The following is a 22,626-nucleotide window of genomic DNA, read 5'->3' as shown; positions in this document are numbered from 1 at the left end:
AGGGCTGCAGTGCGATTAGTAGGCGAACAGCCTCTAGTAAAGATGAGGTTGAGCGTATTACCTGCCTTGTGAGTGGGAGGGGACTGGGAAAGGGTGAGTTCAAAAGAGGCAAGCAGGGAAAGAGTTGGAAAGAAATTAATCGAAAGTAGTCGTTTGGAGGTTGAAGTCGCCAAGTACGAAGAGTGGTGAGCTATCGTCAGAAAATGAGCTTATCAAGGTGTCAAGCTCATTGAGAAATAAAAATAAAAAAGAGCCAAATCTAAGCGCACCTGGTGGGTGACTATTGTCATCTATGTTACACTTGAGTGGTCATGTGACTGTATGTAATTCAAATGAAGAGATGGACAAGTGAGGGAGAAAAGAGACCATTTCCATTTAGGAGAAATGAGGCTGTTCGCCTACTAATCTCACTGTGCCACCACTCCGATGACCAGATGCTCTCGGACTATGAGGGAAAACATAGTGAGATGAAGAGAGAGCAGCTGGAGTATGTGTGCGCTCTGGGGTGATCTAGGTCTCCATCAGGGCCAAAAAGTCAAAGGGACGGAGGGGCAGCATAAGCTGAGATGAACTCTGCGTTCTTGACTTTAGATCGGCAGTTCCAACGCTGACAGAGACCAGGAATTCCACATGGGTTGTGTGCGCAGGGTACACGAATTTAGAAAGGTTGCAGCCAAGGGGTGGGTTGTGTCTGTAAAGTCTACAGGGAGAATAGTGAACTGGGATAGAAAACCACATACACTACAAGTTACAAATAGCTAAAATAAAAATCAGAAAATAAGTACCGTAATTTCTGGACTATTAAGCGCACCTGAATATAAGCCGCACCCACTGAATTAAATGTTATTTATTTATTTTGTACACAAATAAGCCGCACGTGCCTACCGGTACATTGAAACAAATGAACTTTACACAGCCTTTAAACGAAACACGGCTTGTAACAAAAATAAAACAAATAGCAGTAAACAGTAGCCTACCAAGAAATTCATTGGTCACCATCTTCCTCCTTCTGTGCACTGAAACCACTGAAGTCCTCTCCTTCAGTGTCGGAGTTGAATAGCCTCAGAATTGCTTCATCCGATGTTGGATCGTTTTCATTGTCGCTCTCGTCACTTTCATCCGGAGGCAAATTCCCCGCTGAGCTCATGCTGCCCTCTTTAACACGCAGCAGTCCCGAAACCCGTTGATGACAGTGGATTTTTTGACAATGCTCCACGCTGTCAGGACCCACTGGCAGACTTGACCACAAGTTGCTTTCGCATGCGGCCCGTTTTAGTGAAGGATTTCTCCCTACTTGTCATCCAAGCCTCCCACTGAACACGGAGCGCCACCTTGATGGGAAGTTTGAGCGCGCTCGATTTACGTCACATTATGTGACGGTGCTCAGTTTTTTGGCGGCATGAATCTTGTGAAAGCGGGAAAAATCCATAAATTAGCCGCGTCATTGTATAAACCGCGAGGTTCAAAGCTTGGGAAAAAAGTAGGTAAAAAACACTCAAATGAGAGTTGTGGCGCCTTCCTCTCTTTCCTTCCTCAAACAACTCTGCTGAACAGTCTTCGGTTCGGCGACGGTCTTAGTTTTGCGACGAGACCTCTGCTGACATGGCAGCCGCTGAACTTAGAAGAGGAAGCAACACTAGGTGAGAGGTGATCAGATTTTCTCAGAGCCAAAATATTATTTTCTCCACAATTACACAAAAACAGATGAGTATGCTTTCTAAAATGTTTCAAAAACAACTAAATGCATTACTATTACGTAATGGGGTATCTAGCTTAATTTAGTTTTTGTGACCTGCGTTTTTTAACCAATGTATACTACATGGCCAAAAGTATGTGAACACCCCTTCAAATGAGTGGATTCATCTATTTCAGCTACACACTGACAGGTGTATAATTTTTTTTTTTTAAAGCAGACAGCCATGCAAACTCCATAGATAAACATTGGCAGCAGAATTGCCCGTACTGAAGAGCTCAGTGACTTTCAACGTGACACTGTCATAAGACACTACCTTTCTAACAAGTCAATTTGTTCAATTTCTGCCCTGCAAGAGCTGCCCCGGGTCAACTGTAACTGCTGTTATTGTGAAGCGGAAATGTCTAGGAGCAACAACGGCTCAGCCGTGTAGTGGTAGGCCACACAAGCTCACAGAACGGGACCACTGAGTGCTGAAGCGCATACAAATTGTCTGTCCTCGGTTGCAACACTCACTACCGAGTTCCAAACTGCCCCTGGAAACAGCATCAGCACAAGAACTGTTCATCTAGAGCTTCATGAAATGGGTTTCCATGGCCGAGCAGCCGCACACAAGCCTAAGATCCCCATGCGCAATGCCAAGCGTTGGCTGGAGTGGTATAAAGCTCGCCGCCATTGGACTCTGGAGCAGTGGAAACGCGTTCTATGGCGTGATTGATCACACTTCGCCATCTGGCAGTCTGACGGCTGAATCTGCCCCAATGCAATGCCAAATGTTAAGTTTGGTGCAGAAGGAATAAATGGTTTATGGCCGTTGTTCATGGTTCGGGCTAGGCCCCTTAGTTCTAGTGAAGGGAAATCTTAACGCAACAGCATACTAATGGCATTCTAGACGATTCGGTGCTTCCAACTTTGTGGCAACAGTTTGGGGAAGGCCCTTTCCCGTTTCAGCATGACAATGCCCCCGAGCATTAAGCGATGTCGAGAGAGAAATGGTTTGTCAACAACAGTGTGGAAGAACTTGACTGGCCTGCACAGAGCCCTAACCTCAACCCCATCAAACACCTTTGGTATTAATTGGAATGCTGTCTGTGAGCCAAGCCTAATCGCCCAACATCAGTGCCCGACCTCACTAAATAGAAGTCCCCGGAGCAATGTTAAAATAGATAATTTAGAACCAATAATAAAAACAGTTCTACAACTGAACATCAACAAAGTGCCTGCCCTGCCACAAAATGCTGAACTTATTTTTAATAGGGCAGGGATCTACTCTGAAACATTTTGAAAGGAGTAGAAATGTAGAAGCACACAGAAATAAAATGTTTTAAAAAATTAAATTAAAAAAAATAAATAAATAAAAAAAAAAAAATCGGAGAACAATTACTAAAAGTTCATGAATAAAAGTTTTGGGCTCCATTTGGCCGTGATTTTGTCCCCTGTCAATTTGGAGATGTCACGTTATTGTAAAAATCCTATTATACATAGCACAGTCCGTATCTGAAAGCAAAGGTCCATTTTGACCAATATCATTCCTGCTCCCTGTTACAAGGAATCCCTCCTTTGCCCCCTCTAACCTTGATAACACATTTGAGAGATGGGGAGAGCTAGGGATCAATAACATAGGGGATCTATATATAGAAGGGATCTTTGCCTCTGATTTGTTGAGGGAAACATTCAATCTTCCCAGAAGTAACTTTTTCAGATACCTTCAGATTATAGACTGTTAGAAAACATGTTCCTACATTTGGAAATGGTAAACCTTCCATGTTTGACAGATGCATACAAAGTTGTCCCAACTCAGGCAGACAGATCTAATCTATATGACACTTTTCAATCTGTTAGCACACCTTCTACAGATGCCTTTAAGGCTAAATGGGAGGAAGAGCTAGGCACTGACATTTCTGTAGCAGACTGGGAAGTGAGCTTGGAGCATATCTACACCTGCTCAATTAACTACAGACATCGTCTCACACAAATCAAGACAGACTATTCCAAAACTAAGCTGCATAGCATATTTCCTGATACCTCTCCCATGTGAGTTAAAACACTACTCCACTGCTTTGCCCTACGCTCTAACTTGCATGGATATTGGTGTGGAATTTTTGGGATCCTCTGAATTTCTGGAGACTAATTAACCCAGACCAGCTTCTGATCAACCTGGGAGTGTTAGAAACCCTGAACAGATAAACCAACAGGTAAAAATGTTTTTGCGCCCAAATGCTTACTTAGAAGCCCTTAACCAACAATGCAATTCAAGGAATAGAGTTAAGAAAATAAACTAAAGTAAAAAATAAAAAGTAAATAGTCTGGGTGGCCATTTGATTAATTATTCAGCAGTCTTATAACTTGGGGGTAGAAGCAGTTAAGGAGCCTTTTGGACCTAGACTTGGCGCTCCGGTACTGCTTGCCATGCGGAAGCAGAGAGAAAAAGTCTACGATTTGGGTGACTGGAGTCTGACAATTTTTTGGGCCTTCCCCTGACACCACCTAGTAGGTCTTGGATGGCAGGAAGCTTGGCCCCAGTTTTGTATTGGGCCGTACGCACCACCCTCTGTAGCGCCTGAAGGTTGGAGGCCGAGCAGTTGCCATACCAGGCGGTGATGCAGCCGGTCAGGATGCTCTCGATGGTGCAGCTGTATAAATTTGAGGATCTGGGGACCCATGACAAAAAAATAATTCAGTCTCCTGAAGTGGAAAAAGGTGTTGTCGTACCCTCTTCACGACTTGTCTTGGTGTGTTTGGACCATGATCGTTGGTGATGTGGACACCAAGGAACTTGAAACGCAACACGCTCCACTACAGCCCCGTCGATGTTTACGGGGGCCTGTTCGGCCCTCCTTTTCCTATAGTCCACGATCAGTTCCTTTGTCTTGCTCACATTGAGGGAGAGGTTGTTGTCCTGGCATCACACTGCCAGGTCTCTGATCTCGTCCCTATTGACCGTCTCATTGTCTCATTGTTGTGACGTCAGCAAACTTAATGACAGTGTTGGAGTCATGCTTAGCCACACAGTCGTTGGTGAACAGGAGGGGACTAAGCACGCGCCACTGAAGGGCCCCGGTGTTGAGGATCAGCGTGTTAGGTGTGTTGTCTACCCTTGCCACCTGCGGTCGACCTGTCAGGAAGTCCAGGATCCAGTTGCAGATGGAGGGGTTTAGTCCCAGGGTCCTTAGCTTCGTGATGATCTTCGTGGGCACTATGGTGTTGAACGCTGAGCTGTAGTCAATGAAAAGCATTCTCATATTGGTGTTCCTTTTGTCCAGATTGGAAATGGCAGTGTGGCGTGAGATTGAGACATCTGTGGGTCTGTTGGGGCGGTATGCGAATTGGAGTGTGTCTAGGGTTTCCGGGATGATGGTGTTGATGTGAGGCATGACAAGCCTTTCAAAGCACTTAATGGCTACCGTCATGAGTGCTACATGGCGGTAAACATTTAGGCAGGATACCTTCTCTTCCTTGGGCACAGGGACTATGGTGGTTGCTTGAAACATGTAGGTATTACGGACTCGGTCAGGGAGAGTTCGCGGCGCATGCTCGGAGTACACGCCCTGGTAATCTGTCTGGCCTCGCGGCCTTGTGAATGTTGACCTGTTTAAAAAGGTCTTCCTCACATCGGCTACAGAGTGTGATCACCAGAACACCTGGTGCTCTCATTGCATGCTTCAGTGTTGCTTGCCTCGAAGTGAGCATAAAAAAGGCATTAATCTCGTTTGGTAGGCTTACGTCACTGGGCAGCTTGTGGCTGGGTTTCCCTTTGTAGTCCGTAATAGTTTGCAAGCCCTGACACATCCGACGAGCGTCAGAGCCAGTATAGTAGGATTCAGTCTTCGTCCTGGATTGCCTCTTTGCCTGTTTGATGGTTCGTCTTAGGGCATAGTGGGCCTTCTTATGAGCGTCCGGATTGGTGTCTTCCTTCTTGACAGCGGCAGCTCTAGCCTTTAGCTCGGTGCAGATGTTGCCTGTAATCCATGGATTCTGGTTGGGATATGTACGTATTGTCACTGTGGGGAGGACTTTGTCAATGCACTTATTGATGAAGCCGGTGACTTAGGTGGTATACTTCAATGCCATTGGATGAATCACGGAACATATTCCAGTCCGTGCCAGCAAAATAGTCCTGTTGGGTAGCATCTGCATCATCTGACCACTTCTGTATAGTGCAAGTCACTGGTACTTCCTGCTCTAGTTTTTGCTTGTAATCCTCCATCGTGGAGGATAGAATTATGGTCAGATTTGCCAAATGGAAGGCGAGCTTTGTAAGCGTCTCTGTGTGTGGAGTAAAGGTGGTCTAGAGTTTTTTTTCTCCTCTGGTTGCACATGTGACATGCTGATAGAAATGAGGTAAAAACAGATTTAAGTTTGCCTGCATTGAAGTTCCCAGCCAATAGGAGCGCTGCTTCTGGATGAGAATGTGTCTTAGTGCCAGCATCAGTTTGTGGTGGTAAATAGACGGCTACGAATAATATAGATGAGAACTCTTGGTAGATAGGATACCTCATGATAAGCTGTAGACCACACTACCTCAAGCAAGCAATACCGAGACTTCTTTAATATTAGGCTATTGCACACCAGCTGTTATTGACAAAGACACACACCCCCGCCTCTAGTCTTACCAGACGTAGCTGCTCTGTCCCGCTGATGCACGGAAAACACAGCCAGCTCTATATTATCTGTGTCTTTAAGCCACGACTCGGTGGCTTAACCGTTTTTAATGTCTCGTTGGTAGGATAGTCTCGACCGTAGCGAGTGTTTTCCAGTGATTGCACGTTGGCCAATAGAACCGATGGTAATGGCGATTTACTCACATCCTAACACAGCACCCTGACCTTCTCCCTCAATCTCTGCCTTTTCTTCACGCAAAGGATGGGGATTTGAGCCTGGTCTCCGGAGAGCAGCATGGCAGCATGTACTAGTCCCGTCACCCGAGCAGTGGGGGGGTGACATCTCCCCTCTTCTTTCGGTTTACCTGTCCCTGTTCTGTATATCCTATTTCGTATTATTTATTTTGTACTCTGGGTCCTTTTGTATTCATCAGCTCTTTTATGTTTATGTAAGAATTGCATACTTATTTTCTACAAAGTACCTATACACCATTGTATTCAATTAAAAAAAGTGAGCAAAAAAACAACATTATTTTGGGAGTGATCCATGCTCAATCAAGCACAATTATTTTGTGAGAAATGTTCAGCTGGCTTCTAAAGGGATGGTCCGTTACTGTGGTAACGGCTTGCCTGTGATGGAAAAAAATCTGAGTGATTTCTTCCTAGCAGCAGACAGGTGCATGAAACGCAAACATATTTTGAAAGACAACCTAGCATGTGAACAACACGATGTAACTGGCCAAAAAACGAGGACAAAGTCACACTTTAGTAGCCTTTCATGGAACTTCTACATGTAGGCTATGGATTAAAACATTTAAATAAAATCTTCCCCAAATGCTCTGGGTGACCACCCGCCAATGTTGCTGGTGCAATATACATTCGTAGTTACCAATCCTGGAGGTGACCTTAGAAGAGGAAGCCTTGTCACGTCCTTTCTGGCGCACGTCACTTCTTGTTGGTTTGGTGTTTTGTTTCATGATTAACCATTCATGGTGCGATTGTGATAACATACAGAAACTCAAGTCCTTCTGGTCCCCCGATCTAGAATACATCACAATCAAATGCCAACCGTATCGCCCAAGAGAATTCTCTCCGGTTATTGTCAGAACAGTGTTTATCCTCCCTCAATCCAATACCATGACGGCCCTCAAAGAACTTCACTGGACTTACTGCAAACTGGAAACCACATATCCTGAGGCTGCATCTATTGTAGCTGGGGATTTTAACAAAGCCAATTTGAGGAAAACGCTAGCGATGTTCTATCAACACAATCAACACTCCTTCCAGACTCACATCAAACCTCTCCAATCCAAAGTTAAATCTAGAATTGGCTTCCTATTTCTCAACAAAGCATCCTTCACTCATGCTGCCACAAATACCCTCGTAAAACTGACCATCCTACCAATCCTCGACTTCGGCGATGTCATTTACAAAATAGCCTCCAATACCCTACTCAATAAATTGGATGCAGTCTATCACAGTGCCATCCGTTTTGTCACCAAAGCCCCATATACTACCCACCAGTGCGACCTGTACGCTCTCGTTGGCTTGCCCTCGCTTCATACTAGTCGCCAAACCCACTGGCTTCAGGCCATCTACAAGACCCTGCTAGGTAAAGTCCCCCCTTATCTCAGCTCGCTGGTCACCATAGCAGCACCCACCTGTAGCATGCGCTCCAGCAGGTATATCTCTCTGGTCACCCCCAAAGCCAATTCCTCCTTTGGCCACCTCTCCTTCCAGTTCTCTGCTGCCAATGACTTGAACGAACTACAAAAATCTCTGAAACTGGAAAAACTTATCTCCTTCACTAGCTTTAAGCACCAGCTGTCAGAGCAGCTCACAGATCACTGCACATAGCCCAAACTACCTCTTCCCCTACTGTATTTATTTTGCTCATTTGCACCCCATTATTTATATTTCTACTTTGCACATTCTTCCACTGCAAATATACCATTCTAGTGTTTTACTTGCTATATTGCATTTACTTTGCCACCATGGCCTTTTTTGCCTTTCCCTCCCTTATCTCACCTCATTTGCTCACATTGTATTTAGACTTCTTTTTCTACTGTATAATTGACTGTATGTTTGTTTTACTCCATGTGTAACTCTGTTGTTGTATGTCTCGAACTGCTTTGCTTTATCTTGGCCAGGTCGCAATTGTAAATGAGAACTTGTTCTCAACTTGCCTGCCTGGTTAAATAAAGGGGGGGAAAAAACAAAAACAAACATTGACTGTATTCCTTGTGCTGAGAACACACTCAACCACTTCGTCTCTCTCTTCCGGGATGCCTACAGGGCCCTCCTCCGCCCTCCCTTCAGCAAATCAGATTATGACTCCATTTTGCTTCTCTTCCTATTAGGCAGAAACTCAAACACGAAGTACCGGTGCTAAGGTCTATTCAACCAACGCTGGTCTGACCAATTGGAATCCATACTTCAAGATTGTTTTGATCACGCAGGCTGGGATATGTTCCGGGTGGCCTCTGAGAATAACATTGATGTATACACGGACACAGTGACTGAGTTCATCAGGAAGTACATCTGTATTCCCGCTAAGGCATTCAAACAGGCAAAACGTCAGTACGGAGACAATGTGGAGATGCAATTCAACGACTCAGACACGAGACGCATGTGGCAGGTTCTACAGACAATCACGGATTACAAAAGGTAAAACCAGCCACTTCAGACACCGAGGTCCCTAACCGCATCTTCAGAGCATTTGCAGACCAGCTGGCTGGAGTGTTTACGGACATATTCATTCTCTCCCTATCCCAGTCAGCTGTCCCCACTTGCTTCAAGATGGCCATCATTGTTCCTGTACACAAGAAAGCAAAGGTGACTGAACTAAATGACTATTGCCCGTAGCACTCACTTCTGTCATCATGAAGAGCTTTGAGAAGCTAGTTAAGCATCACATCTACCTTACACCCTAGACCCACTTCAATTTGCTTCCCGCCCCAATAGATCCACTGACGATGCAATCGCCATTGCACTGCACACTACCCTATCCCATCTGAACAAGAGTAATAGCTATGTAAGAAAGCTGTTCATTTACTACAGCTCAGCAATCAACACCATAGTTCCCTCCAAGCTCAGCATTAAGCTCAGGGCCCTGGGTCTGAACCCTGCCCTGTGCAACTGGGTTCTGGACTTCCTGACGGGCTGCGCCAAGGGGGTGAAGGTAGGAAACAACATCTCCACTTCACTGATCCTCAACACAGGGGCCCCACAACGGTGGGTGCTCAGCCCCCTCCTATACTCCCTGTTCACCTATGACTGCGTGGCCACACACACACACACACACACACCTCCAACTCAATCATCAAGTTTGCAGACAAACATTGTAGGCCTGATTACCAACTATGGCGGAGGTGAGGGACCTGCCGGAGTGGTGCCCGGAAAATAACCACCCTCAACGTCAACAAAATGAAGGAGCAGATTGCTGGTTTCCTGAAGTCCACAGAGGGAGCACACCCTTATCCACATTGATGGCACCGCAGAGGAGAAGGTGGAAAGCTTAGATTTCCTTGGCATACACATCACTGAAGATCTTAAAATGAAGAAATTTGGCTTGAAGGCTGAAGAAATTCAGCTTGGACCCTAAGACCATCACAAACTTGTACAGATGCACAATTGAGAGCATCTTGTCAGGCTGTATCATCGCCTGGTACGGCAACGTTGGGCAGACTGCACCACCCTCTGGAGAGCCCTGCGTTTGTGGGCGGTGCAGTCTGCCCAACGCATTACAGGGGGCACACGACCTGCCCTCCAGGACACCTAGAGCACCCAATGTCAGAAAGGCCAAAAAAAAAAAAAAAAAATAAATAAAAAATAAAATCAGCAAGGACATCAACCACCCGAGCCACGGATTGTTCACCCTGCTATCATCCAGAAGTCAGTACAGGTGCATCAAAGCTGTGACCAAGAGACTGAAAATCAGCTTCCATCTCCAGGCCATCAGACTCCTACTCTGCATTTCACAATGACACAGTGGTTGGAACCCAAAATCAAAAATTTGGACTCAAACCAAAAGGACAGATTTCCACCGGTCTAATGTCCATTGCTTGTGTTTCTTGACCAAGCAAGTCTCTTCTTATTGGGGTCCTTTAGTAGTAGTTTCTTTTCAGCAATTCGACCACAAAGGCCTGATTCACACAGTCTCCTCTGAACAATTGATGTTGAGATGTGTCTGTTACTTGAACTCTGAAGCATTTATTTGGGCTGCAATAGGTGAGGTTAATTGCCTATTTCTGAGGCTGATAACTGTAATGAACTTACCCTCTGCAGCAGAAGTAACTCTGGGTCTTCCTTTCCTGTTGTGGTCCTCATGAGAACTAGTTTCATCATAGCGCTTGATGGTTTTTGCGACTGCACTTGAAGAAACTTTAAATTCTTGAAATGTTCTGGATTGACTGACCATGTCTTAAAGTAACGATGGACTGTCAATTCTCTTTGCTTCTTTGAGCGGTTCTTGCCATAATATGGACTTGGACTTTAACCAAATAGGGCTCTCTCTGTATACCACCCCTACCTTGGTCACAACACAACTGATTGGATTAAATTCTGGTGAAATAAATTACTATAAATATTCAACTTTCATGAAATCACAAGTGCAATACATCAAAATAAAGCTTAACTTTGTTAATTTTGTTGTTAATCTAGCAACCGGATGGTTTGGATAGAAAAGCTTTATTTTGATGTATTAAACGGCCTGCTACTCGGGGTCAGAAGTTATGATATGCATATAACTGGTAGATGTGGATAGAAAACAGTCTAAAGTTTCCAAAACTGTTGAAATGGTGTCTGTGAGCATAACAGAACTGATTTGGCAGGCGAAAACCTGAGAAAAATCAATTCAGGAAGATGTTTTTTGTTGTTGTTGGTTTTGTAGTTTTCTATTCAATGCCATTACAGTATCCATTGACTTAGGACTCAAATTGCAGTTCCTATGCCTTCCACTAGATGTCAACAGTCTTTAGAAATTGTTTCAGGCTTGTATTCTGATAAGAGGGGGTAAGACCAGTCTGAATGAGTGGACCCTGACGTGTCACAGAGCTTTTTCATGCGCAATCCCGAGAGAGTGCATTTCTTGTTTACTTTTTATATTGACAACGTTTTTTGTCCAGTTGAAATATTACAGATCATTTAGGCTAAAAACAACCTAAGGATTGAATATAAACATCGTTTGACATGATTCTATGAACTTTACAGATAAAATACAAATTGTTTGTCTGCCTGTTTTGACTGTGTTTGACCCTGTGGATTACTGAAGAAAAAGCGAACAAAACAAATGTTTTTGGATATGAAGAGACTATCGAACAAAAGGAACATTTATTGAGTAAATGAATGTCTTCTGAGTGCAACCATATGAAGATCAAAGGTAAGGGATTAATTTTCTCTCTATTTCGGAGTTGTGTAACTCTTCTGCTTGGCTGGTTACGGTTTGTAATGATTTGTCTGCTGGGCTATGTTCTCAAATAATCTTAAGGTATGATTTCACCTTAAAGCATTTTTTAAATCTGATACCGTGGTTTGATTCACAAGAAGTTAATCTTTAACCCTATGTAAAATATGTTTTGTTTTCTGAAATGTATAATAAGTATTTCTGTTTTTTGAATTTGGCGCTCTGCAATCTCACTGGATGTTGAGAGGTTAAAACCTTTACAATGAAGATCTGTGAAGTTATTTGGATTTTTACGAGTTATCTTTGAAAGACATGGTCCTGAAAAAGGGCTGTTTTTTTGTTGTTGCTGAGTTTACATGATTCCATTTGTTATTTAATAGTTTTACTATTGCTGTGACCTAATCTTACCACTAGGGGGAAGTGAGCTGCTGATCACAATTAGCAGCATGGAGTGGAAAGGTTTTGGTTTTCCCCTCACTGATCATGATCATTCTTGAACTAAAATGTAGATACACTACATGAAGTTAAACATCAACACAATAGGCTTTGCCAAGCCTTTCCTGTGTTTCCAATGTGACCAACTATACTGATCGAGAAAGATAATTTTAAGTAAAAATGTGAAGATTCTCAGGGTCAAACTTAACAAAACATGCCAGAAGTACTGAAGGCAATTCATATCAAATATACAGGACACCCTTTTAAGTTCAAATCAGTAATTTTTTCCATTCTTAGCCTCAAGATGTCTTAAGCCTGAAGCTTCTAAACAGAATGAGAAACTGTCCAAGAGAACTCAGAGCCTCGAGATGTTGTTGCTCTCTCTATATTTGTCTGGATGTTTGTTTGCTTTAAATCAAAAGGCAACCAAATATGGTATCATTCATCAAACTTTAAAGCGATGAATCTGAGATTCGGTCAACAGCAGCCCCACCACTTTTTTCACTATAGAGCTGAGGGACACAGTTGGAGAAATGTAACCTCTCAAAATCGTAGATTAAGCTATGGATGTAAGGCCTGTCTGACAGTCCATAGCAGAAACGCAGACTTCCTGCGCCGACAGAGATGGCTGCCTTGCTTCGCGTTCCTAGGAAACTATGCAGTTTTTTGTTTTTTTACGTGTTATTTCTTACATTGGTACCCCAGGTCATCGTAGGTTTCATTACATACAGTCGAGAAGAACTACTGAACATAAGAGCAGCGTCAACTCATCATCAGTACGACCAAGAATATGACTTTCGCGAAGCAGATCCTGTGTTCTGCCTTTCACCCAGGACAACGGAATGGATCCCAGCCGGCGACCCAAAAAAAAACGACTTCGTAAAAGGGGGAAACGGAGTGGGCTTCTGGTCAGACTCCGGAGACGGGCACATCGTGCACCACTCCTTAGCATTCATCTCGCCAATGTCCAGTCTCTTGACAACAAGGTTGATGAAATCCGAGCAAGGGTAGCATTCCAGAGTGACATCAGAGACTAACGTTCTTTGCTTCACGGAAATATGGCTCACTGGAGAGATGCTATCGGAGTCAGTGCAGCCAGCTGGTTTCTCCACGCATCGCGCAGACAGAAACAAACATCTTTCTGGTAAGAAGAGGGGCGGGGGCGTATGCTTCATGGTTAACGTGACGTGGTGTGATCATAACAACATACAGGTACTCAAGTCCTTCTGTTCACCTGATTTAGAATTCCTCACAATCAAATGTCGACCGCATTATCTACCAAGGGAATTCTCTTCGATTATAATCACAACCGTATATATTCCCCCCCAAGCAGACACATCGGTGGCTCTGAACGAACTTTATTTGACTCTTTGCAAACTGGAATCCATTTATCCGGAGGCTGTATTCATTGTAGCTGGGGATTTTAACAAGGCTAATCTGAAAACAAGACTCCCTAAATTTTATAAGCATATCGATTGCGCAACCAGGGCTGGAAAAACCTTGGATCACTGCTATTCTAACTTCCGCGACGCATATAAGGCCCTGCCCCGCCCTCCTTTCGGAAAAGCTGACCACGACTCCATTTTGTTGATCCCTGCCTACAGACAGAAACTAAAACAAGAAGCTCCCGAGGTCTGTTCAACGCTGGTCCGACCAATCTGATTCCACACTCCAAGACTGCTTCCATCACGTGGACTGGGATATGTTTCGTATTGCGTCAGACAACAACATTGACGAATACGCTGATTAGGTGAGCAAGTTCATTAGAACGTGCGTTGAAGATGTCGTTCCCATAGCAACGATTAAAACATTCGCAAACCAGAAACCGTGGATTGATGGCAGCATTCGTGTGAAACTGAAAGCCCGAACCACTGCTTTTAATCAGGGCAAGGTGACCGGAAACATGACTGAATACAAACAGTGTAACTATTCCCTCCGCAAGGCAATCAAACAAGCTAAGCGTCAGTATAGAGACAAAGTAGAATCTCAATTCAACGGCTCAGACACAAGAGGTATGTGGCAGGGTCTACAGTCAATCACGTATTACAAAAAGAAAACCAGCCCCGTCCCGGACCAGGATGTCTTGCTCCCAGGCAGACTAACTTTTTTGCCCGCTTTGAGGACAATACAGTGCTACTGACACGGCCCGCAACTAAAACATGCGGACTCTCCTTCACTGCAGCCGACGTGAGGAAAACATTTAAACGTGTCAACCCTCGCAAGGCTGCAGGCCCAGACGGCATCCCCAGCCGCTCCCTCAGAGCATGCGCAGACCAGCTGGCTGGTGTGTTTACGGACATATTCAATCAATCCCTGTTCCCACATGCTTCAAGAGGGCCACCATTGTTCCTGTTCCCAAGAAAGCTAAGGTAACTGAGCTAAACGACTACCGCCCCGTAGCACTCACTTCCGTCATCATGAAGTGCTTTGAGAGACTAGTCAAGGACCATATCACCTCCACCCTACCTGACACTCTAGACCCACTCCAATTTGCTTACCGCCCAAATAGGTCCACAGACGATGCAATCTCAACCACACTGCCTTAACCCATCTGGACAAGAGGAATACCTATGTGAGAATGCTGTTCATCGACTACAGCTCGGCATTTAACACCATAGTGCCCTCCAAGCTCATCATCAAGCTCGAGACCCTGGGTCTCGACCCCGCCCTGTGCAACTGGGTACTGGACTTCCTGACGGGCCGCCCCCAGGTGGTGAGGGTAGGTAACAACATTTCCACCCCGCTGATCCTCAACACTGGGGCCCCACAAGGGTGCGTTCAGAGCCCTCTCCTGTACTCCCTGTTCACCCACGACTGCGTGGCCACGCACGCCTCCAACTCAATCATCAAGTTTGCGGACGACAACAGTGGTAGGCTTGATTACCAACAACGACGAGACGGCCTACAGGGAGCAGGTGAGGGCCCTCGGAGTGTGGTGTCAGGAAAATAACCTCACACTCAACGTCAACAAAACTAAGGAGATGATTGTGGACTTCACGAAACAGCAGAGGGAACACCCCCCTATCCACATCGATGGAACAGTAGTGGAGAGGGTAGTAAGTTTTAAGTTTCTCGGCGTACACAGACAAACTGAATTGGTCCACTCACACAGACAGCATCGTGAAGAAGGCGCAGCAGTGCCTCTTCAACCTCAGGAGGCTGAAGAAATTCGGCTTGTCACCAAAAGCACTCACAAACTTCTACAGATGCACAATCGAGAGCATCCTGTCGGGCTGTATCACCGCCTGGTACGGCAACTGCTCCGCCCACAACCGTAAGGCTCTCCAGAGGGTAGTGAGGTCTGCACAACGCATCACCGGGGGCAAACTACCTGCCCTCCAGGACACCTACACCACCCGATGTCACAGGAAGGCCATAAAGATCATCAAGGACAACAACCACCCGAGCCACTGCCTGTTCACCCCGCTATCATCCAGAAGGAGAGGTCAGTACAGGTGCATCAAAGCTGGGACCGAGAGCCTGAAAATCAGCTTCTATCTCAAGGCCATCAGACGGTTAAACAGCCACCACTAACATTGAGTGGCTGCTGCCAACACACTGACTCAACTCCATCCACTTTAATCATGGGAATTGATGTAAAATGTAAAATATATCACTAGCCACTTTAAACAATGCTACCTAATATAATGTTTACATACCCTACATTATTCATCTCATATGTATATACTGTACTCTATATCATCTACTGCATCTTTATGTAATACATGTATCACTAGCCACTTTAACTATGCCACTTTGTTTACATACTCATCTCATATGTATATACTGCACTCAATACCATCTACTGTATCTTGCCTATGCCGCTCTGTACCATCACTCATTCATATATCTTTATGTACATATTCTTTATCCCCTTTACACTTGTGTCTATAAGGTAGTAGTTTTGGAATTGTTAGCTAGATTACTTGTTGGTTATTACTGCATTGTTGGAACTAGAAGCACAAGCATTTCGCTACACTCTCACTAACATCTGCTAACCATGTGTATGTGACAAATAAAATTTGATTTGGAGAAATGTAACCTCTCAAATTCGTAGATTAAGCTATGGATGTAAGGACTGTCTGACAGTCCATGAGATCAACATGATATTAAACAAACAATGTATTGCTTCAGCACCAAGACATTGTTTACAAACAATGGAGTTAAACAGAGGGGTATACTACAAAGCAGGATCAAAAAGTTAGCCAGCTAACTTGCCTAAATATTGTAAAACATTTATTTTTATATAATCTTGAAATGGACATGGTCTAATTTACTCAAACAACATTTCTAAGCTTAGCTTTCTTAAAGCTGAAATATGTAACCTTCTGGGCAACGCGACCAAATTCACATTGACATATCTATCTCATTGAAAGCATGCTTTAGAAGCGGTAGATCTGTGCTATGTGAGCTATTTCTATACTTCCCATTAATTTTCGTTTTTGCGTCTTTCACATCAGCTTCAAACAGCTGAACATACAATATCCAGTTATTTCTGGTTCTTTATCAAAGTTAGCTAACTCCTTGATCATGCATAGTAGTACACCCCTCTGATGTTCTTAAAAAATAAATACAATACCAACTCACCAGTTATTCCGACTTTATAGAGCTGTCTGAACCTCTGGTTGAAGGACTCCCCTGGTACGTAATCTCCCAGTCCGATGGTACTTAGTGATATAAAACAGAAGTAGATGCTCTCCAGGAAGTTCCAGTTCTCCTCTAGGGAGGAGAAGATGGCCGCCGGGATGAGGAAGAAACAGGAAGCAGCCAGGATGGCGAGGAGTGTGGCGTGGACCACGGCTACGAGAGGCTTGGACAGGCCCCAGCGGGTCGACACGTACATGACTGGACGGCGCGTGCTGAAGATCATGATGCGTTGGACCACGGCGGTGAGGAAGAGGAGGGTGAAGGGGATGCCGATCACAGAGTAGACGATACAGAAGGCTTTGCCTCCATCGGAGAGTGGAGCGGTGTGGCCATATCCTGGTTGAAACAAAGGGACATGGACAGGTTAGTTGAGATAATGAGCAATGGAAATGTATCCTATAGAAAACTCACATTTAAAAGGATTTCTGGTTCTTAACAAAGCCAAAAATATGCCAATTGCACATGTGGCCGATGTGAAATGGCTAGCTAGTTAGTGGTGGTGCGCACTAATAGTGTTTCAGTCGGTGACGTCACTGGCTCCGAGACCTAGAAGTAGTTGTTCCCCTTGCTCTGCAAGGGCCGCAGCTTTTGTGGTGCGACGGGTAACAATGCTTCGTGAGTGACTGTGGTTGATGTGTGCAGAGGGTCCCTGGTTTGAGCCCAGGTTGGGGCGAGGAGAGGGACGGAAGCTATACTGTTACACACTACAGGTCGGCCGATTATGATTTTTCAACACCAATACCGATTATTGGAGGACCAAAAAAAGCCGATACCGATTAATGGGCCGATTTTCTTTCTTCAGTTTTTTAATGACAATTACAACAATACTGAATGAACACTTATTTTAACTTTAAAAAAAAAAATACATCAATAAAAATCAATTTGGCCTCAAATAATGAAACGTTCAATTTGGTTTAAACAATGCAAAAACAAAGTGTTGGAGAAGTAAAAGTGCAATATGTGCCATGTTTTTTTGTGTGTTTTTTTTAAACCTTTATTTAACTAGGCAAGTCAGTTAAGAACAAATTCTTATTTTCAATGACGGCCTAGGAACAGTGGGTTAACTGCCTGTTCAGGGGCAGAACGACAGCCGAGCCTGCTGCTGTACCTTGTCAGCTCAGGGGTTTGAGCTTGCAACCTTCCGGTTACTAGTCCAACACTCTAACCACTAGGCTACCCTGCCGCCCCATGTAAATAAGCTCATGTTTGAGTTCCTTGCTCAGAACATGAGAACATATGAAAGTTGGTGGTTCCTTTTAACATGAGACTTCAATATGCCGAGGTTTTAGGTTGTAGTTAATATAGTATTTATAGGACTATTTCTCTCTATACCATTTGTATTTCATATACCTTTGACTATTGGATGTTCTTATAGGCACTTTAGTATTGCCAGTATTGCCAGTGCAACAGTATAGCTTCCGTCCCTCTCCTCACCCCTACCTGGGCTCGAACCAGGAACACATTGACAACAGCCACCCTCGAAGCAGCGTTACCCATCGCTCCACAAAAGCGGTGGCCCTTGCAGAGCAAGGGGAATAACTACTGCAAGTCTCAGAGCGAGTGACGTTTGAAACTCTTTTAGCGCGCACCCCGCTAACTAGCTAGCCATTTCACATCGGTTACACCAGCCATTAGGCTGATAGGCTTCAAGTCATAAACAGCGCTGTGCTTGCAAAGAGCTGCTGGCAAAACACACGAAAGTGCTGTTTGAATGAACGCTTATGAGCCTGCTGCTGCCTACCACCGCTCATTCAGACTGCTCTATCAAATAATAGACTTAATTATAATATCACACAGAAAAACGAGCCCTTGGTCATTAATATGGTCGAATCCGGAAACTATCATTTCGAAAACAAAACGTTTATTATTTCAGTGAAATACGAAACCGTTCGGTATTTTATCTAACGGGTGGCATCCCTAAGTCTAAATATTCTTGTACATTGTACAACCTTCAATATTTTGTCATAATTACGTAAAACTCTGGCAAATTGGTATGCAATGAGCCAGGCGGCCCAAACTGTTGCATATACCCTGACTGTGTGCAATGAAAGCAAGAGAAGTAACACAATTTCACCTGGTTAATATTGCCTACTAACCTGGATTTCTTGTAGCTAACTATGCAGTTTAAAAATATATATACTTCTGTGTATTGATTTTTTTTTAAAGGCATTAGTGTTTATGGTTAGGTACAGTCGTGCAACGACTGTGCTTTTTTTTCGCAAATGCGCTTTTGTTAAATCATCCCCCAGCGTTGCATCGATTATATGCAACGCAGGACACCCTAGATAAACTGGTAATATCATCAACCATGTGTAGTTAACTAGTGATTATGATTGATTGATTGTTTTTTATAAGATACGTTTAATGCTAGCTAGCAACTTACCTTGGCGTACTGCATTTGCGTAACAGGCAGGCTACTCGTGGAGTTGCAATGAGAGGCTGGTGATTAGAGTGTTGGACTAGTTAACCGTAAGGTTGCAAGATTGAATCCCAGAGCTGACAAGGTAAAAATCTGTCGTTCTGCCCCTGAACAAGGCAGTTAACCCACCGTTCCTAGGACATCATTGAAATAAGAATGTGTTCTTAAATGACTAGTTAAATAATGATTAAATAAAGGTGAAAAAAAAGGCAAATTCTGCATCCAAAAATACTGATTGTAGCAATTGTTATGAAAACTTGAAATCGTCCAATTTTTATTTTTAAATCGGCCATTCCGATGAATCGTCGACCTCTATTACACACACACACACAATTAGTAAAAGTGCTGCCCTTTAGAGAAAACTTCACAGATTATCAGCAAACTGCTTAGACAAAAGGAAGAGCTGCACCCTTTCCTTTTGTTTAATCGGTTTCTGAACCACAAAACAAGATATCTATTGTCAGTAGCTTAAGTCTTTGTTTCTTTGGTAAAACCTTATATGCTTCCAACATTATCATCTTTTTCCACATCTACAAGGCAGTAGTCATGACAAACGTCTATTGCTGGTTTTAGAGCTGTTCACAACAATAGGAAGGAGCAACAGAACACAATATTATCTCATTTAGACAGGCAAACCAGCATAGCCATGACGTCAGAGGGGGTTGAGCACTCTGTTCTGTAGCTCATGGCACGGACACGAGTAGGTGCCATTAAAAGAAAAGAGAATGTAGCATGTTTTGGTTAAGTGTTCCTAGCATGAGTGGTTTAAATGCAATGGCTCTCCAACACAACCATGCAGATTGGGAACTCAACTAAGCTACTTCATGTCAGAGATGGCCTACCATGATACATTGTCATTGATATCTTTACTATGTCAAAACGTATTACATTTTTTTGTCAGGAATGTTATCCTGCAGTAAAAGTATCTATCAAGTAATGTGATGAACGGTTATAAAGTATTACCCTGGACGATTGACCTGACACCAAAAAGTAAGTTCCCCTCTGAGAAAAGAAAGTTATTGCAAGTCTAAACCACCTCTTTACTACAGTAATAGGCTACTACTACTACCACCATAGCTTCTTGTCAAGAAGCAACATGGTGGATTGTAAGGACCAGAACAGAGAGTTCTTCTATACCACCTGTGAAATGAATACCTCGACAACATAGCTTCCCTTGTACTTGACTTTTTCATGGATCTCTCTGGCTGTATTGTGACTATTGTATATTTTCTTGTGTTTCATTGTTGCAATTAAAACATGACAGATGCCTGTGTGAGGAAAAGGTGACTGAGAAGGAAGTGTGGTTGGAGACTTGAGTCATGTCATGGAAGTATTAAATGACAATGGGTGCCTAATCTTGTCAAACCGGATTGTCTGCAATCGGCACACCCATATTTCCCAGCTTTAGGCCTATCCTTGTGGCTCTGTTCTATTTACATGGGACCACACTAAGCCTATGTATCACCTGGGACTGGGTGCAACATCAACTCAGACACCAATTTCAAAATGGCCTATATGTTGGAAGCACAGTCAAAGATTTACTTCTGAGCGTCTTTGTATCACTTGGGTTAAGACCAAAGTTCTACAGAGACATGAAACTAACGTAGGCCTTTTACACAATAGGCTATATGATAAGGAGGCTGTTATACGTAACACCTATTCAAAAGAAAACGCCTTTGCTGTCTGATCTGAATGAAGCATGTAATGTTGGTATCCCATCCCTAAACATTACTTATGTTAGGCCTACATAAAATCACATATGTTGTAACTTGAAAAGTTAGGCTCAAACGGAATTGACAGTGTTTTCTTTTAAAGTCGGTAAACATTGGTGGGAGTGTCAAACTACAGACCCAGGCTTGTAGGCTTATTTAAAGGAGAAATGTGTTCAGTGTGTGAGAAAGAACGTGCCCTTGCTCAATGCATAAACACAGACGAGCAGACAGACATTGAGGGCATACTGTATATTATCATGACAGAATGCTGAGCTCGGGTAACGTCGGCAGGTGTTACTTACTTGGGTGTACAGTGTCGCGAAAGGGTACATTTCAGTGTCACAGGCAACAAAAAAAATGCCAACCTGCTTTCAGGAATGTCGTGTGCCTACCTAACAAGACGCGTATGACAATAATCAACTATATTAACACCTAGACATGACTACGTAAACAAGCAACTCCCTTATTTTCCTGAAAATATAGCTATTAAAAGAAACACATTTCTGAATTGCACCTATTCATTTCTGGGGGCGATGCGCCGACACAGAACGCGTTTTTGACGCGGAGGCTGCATCACCTCCTTCAAGCTCCGTATGTCATTCAACGTTCCATCGAGAGATGGCTGAAAAGCAGTAGTCTACACTTAAAATGGGCCACTGACTGACTCACCTGTGGTAGACAATACAGTACTGGCGAAAAACAGCGAGGAGGTGAAGTCCCAATTCCAATTTGCCGATGCGTTGTTGAGAATGGACACTCCATAGTTACTGGCCTCGAGCGCCTTCTCCAAAAACTCCTCGAGGCGTTCTTCCGAAAGACATTGGTTTTCTTGGAGGAACTGTTTTTTGATGGTTCGGAGCTCCTGGCGTAGAAGGTCTTCATAAGGCAGTTCCACCGAGGAAAAGACAACAGCTCCGAATATAAGATACAGAATATAGCCCAGGACTAAAAACAAAAAATACCATGTCGATTTGTGACTTTCGATCAATCGCACACACGAATTGCTAGTTAGAGATTGTAGCATTTTCCAAGAGTTCTCGAATCGACAAGATGATGGGCTACAGTTGATATCCTTGTCATAAACAATGAATAGCCTAGACACCACAAACGTTACAATGTCGTCTAGTTTCTTTTCACACGCGCTGTCCTTAGCAACAGCTAAGCTTATGATGACAATCGTTTTTTCCGTCTCTGTCTGTTGGGAAAGCTAAATGGACACGCCTGGTGCCCAAATTGATGACGTTGTCGTGCAGCGAGAGTCGAGTGGAGACGAACAGATTCAGTTCAGTCAGTTCAATCTGTCTTCCTGATGAGCCCTTCCCAGCCAGCTACGTTAGACGTTAATAATGCGGTACCTATAGGCTACATTTTCGATGAAAATCACTACAATAAATATGTTTTAGCTGTCACCCTGGCCTGATAGATAGTGTAGCCAATATCAACACTGAACAAAAATATAGACGCACCATGCAACAATTAACGATCTTATTGAGTTACAGTTCATATAAGGAAATCAGTAAATTGAAGTGAATTCATTATTTTATTTAACCTTTATTTATCTAGACAAGTCAGTTAGGAACATATGATTATTTACAATGACTGCCTACCAAAAGGCAAAATGCCTCCTGCAGGGATGGGGGCTGGGATTAAAAATAAATATATACAAATATAGGACAAAACACACATCATGACGAAAGACAACATAACACTACATA

General features: G+C 43.7%; 1 protein-coding gene across 1 annotated transcript in view; it reads right to left on the bottom strand.

Annotated features, from left to right (window-relative positions):
• kcnk1b (potassium channel, subfamily K, member 1b) overlaps window positions 1-22,215 on the bottom strand; it is a 29,171-nt gene extending 6,956 nt beyond the window's left edge. Inside the window, exons 1-2 of the mRNA XM_024388265.2 lie at window positions 21,581-22,215; window positions 16,721-17,116 (exon numbers count right to left, since the gene is read on the bottom strand). Of these exons, the coding sequence (XP_024244033.1) occupies window positions 16,721-17,116; window positions 21,581-21,935 (751 nt within the window). The 5' untranslated portion in view covers window positions 21,936-22,215. The remainder of the gene's footprint in view (window positions 1-16,720; window positions 17,117-21,580) is intronic.
• Window positions 22,216-22,626: the final 411 nt, after the last annotated feature.

Source organism: Oncorhynchus tshawytscha, linkage group LG25 (genome assembly GCF_018296145.1).
Source record: "Oncorhynchus tshawytscha isolate Ot180627B linkage group LG25, Otsh_v2.0, whole genome shotgun sequence".
Lineage (NCBI taxonomy): Eukaryota > Metazoa > Chordata > Actinopteri > Salmoniformes > Salmonidae > Oncorhynchus > Oncorhynchus tshawytscha.
This window is presented reverse-complemented; position numbering and strand designations above follow the sequence as displayed.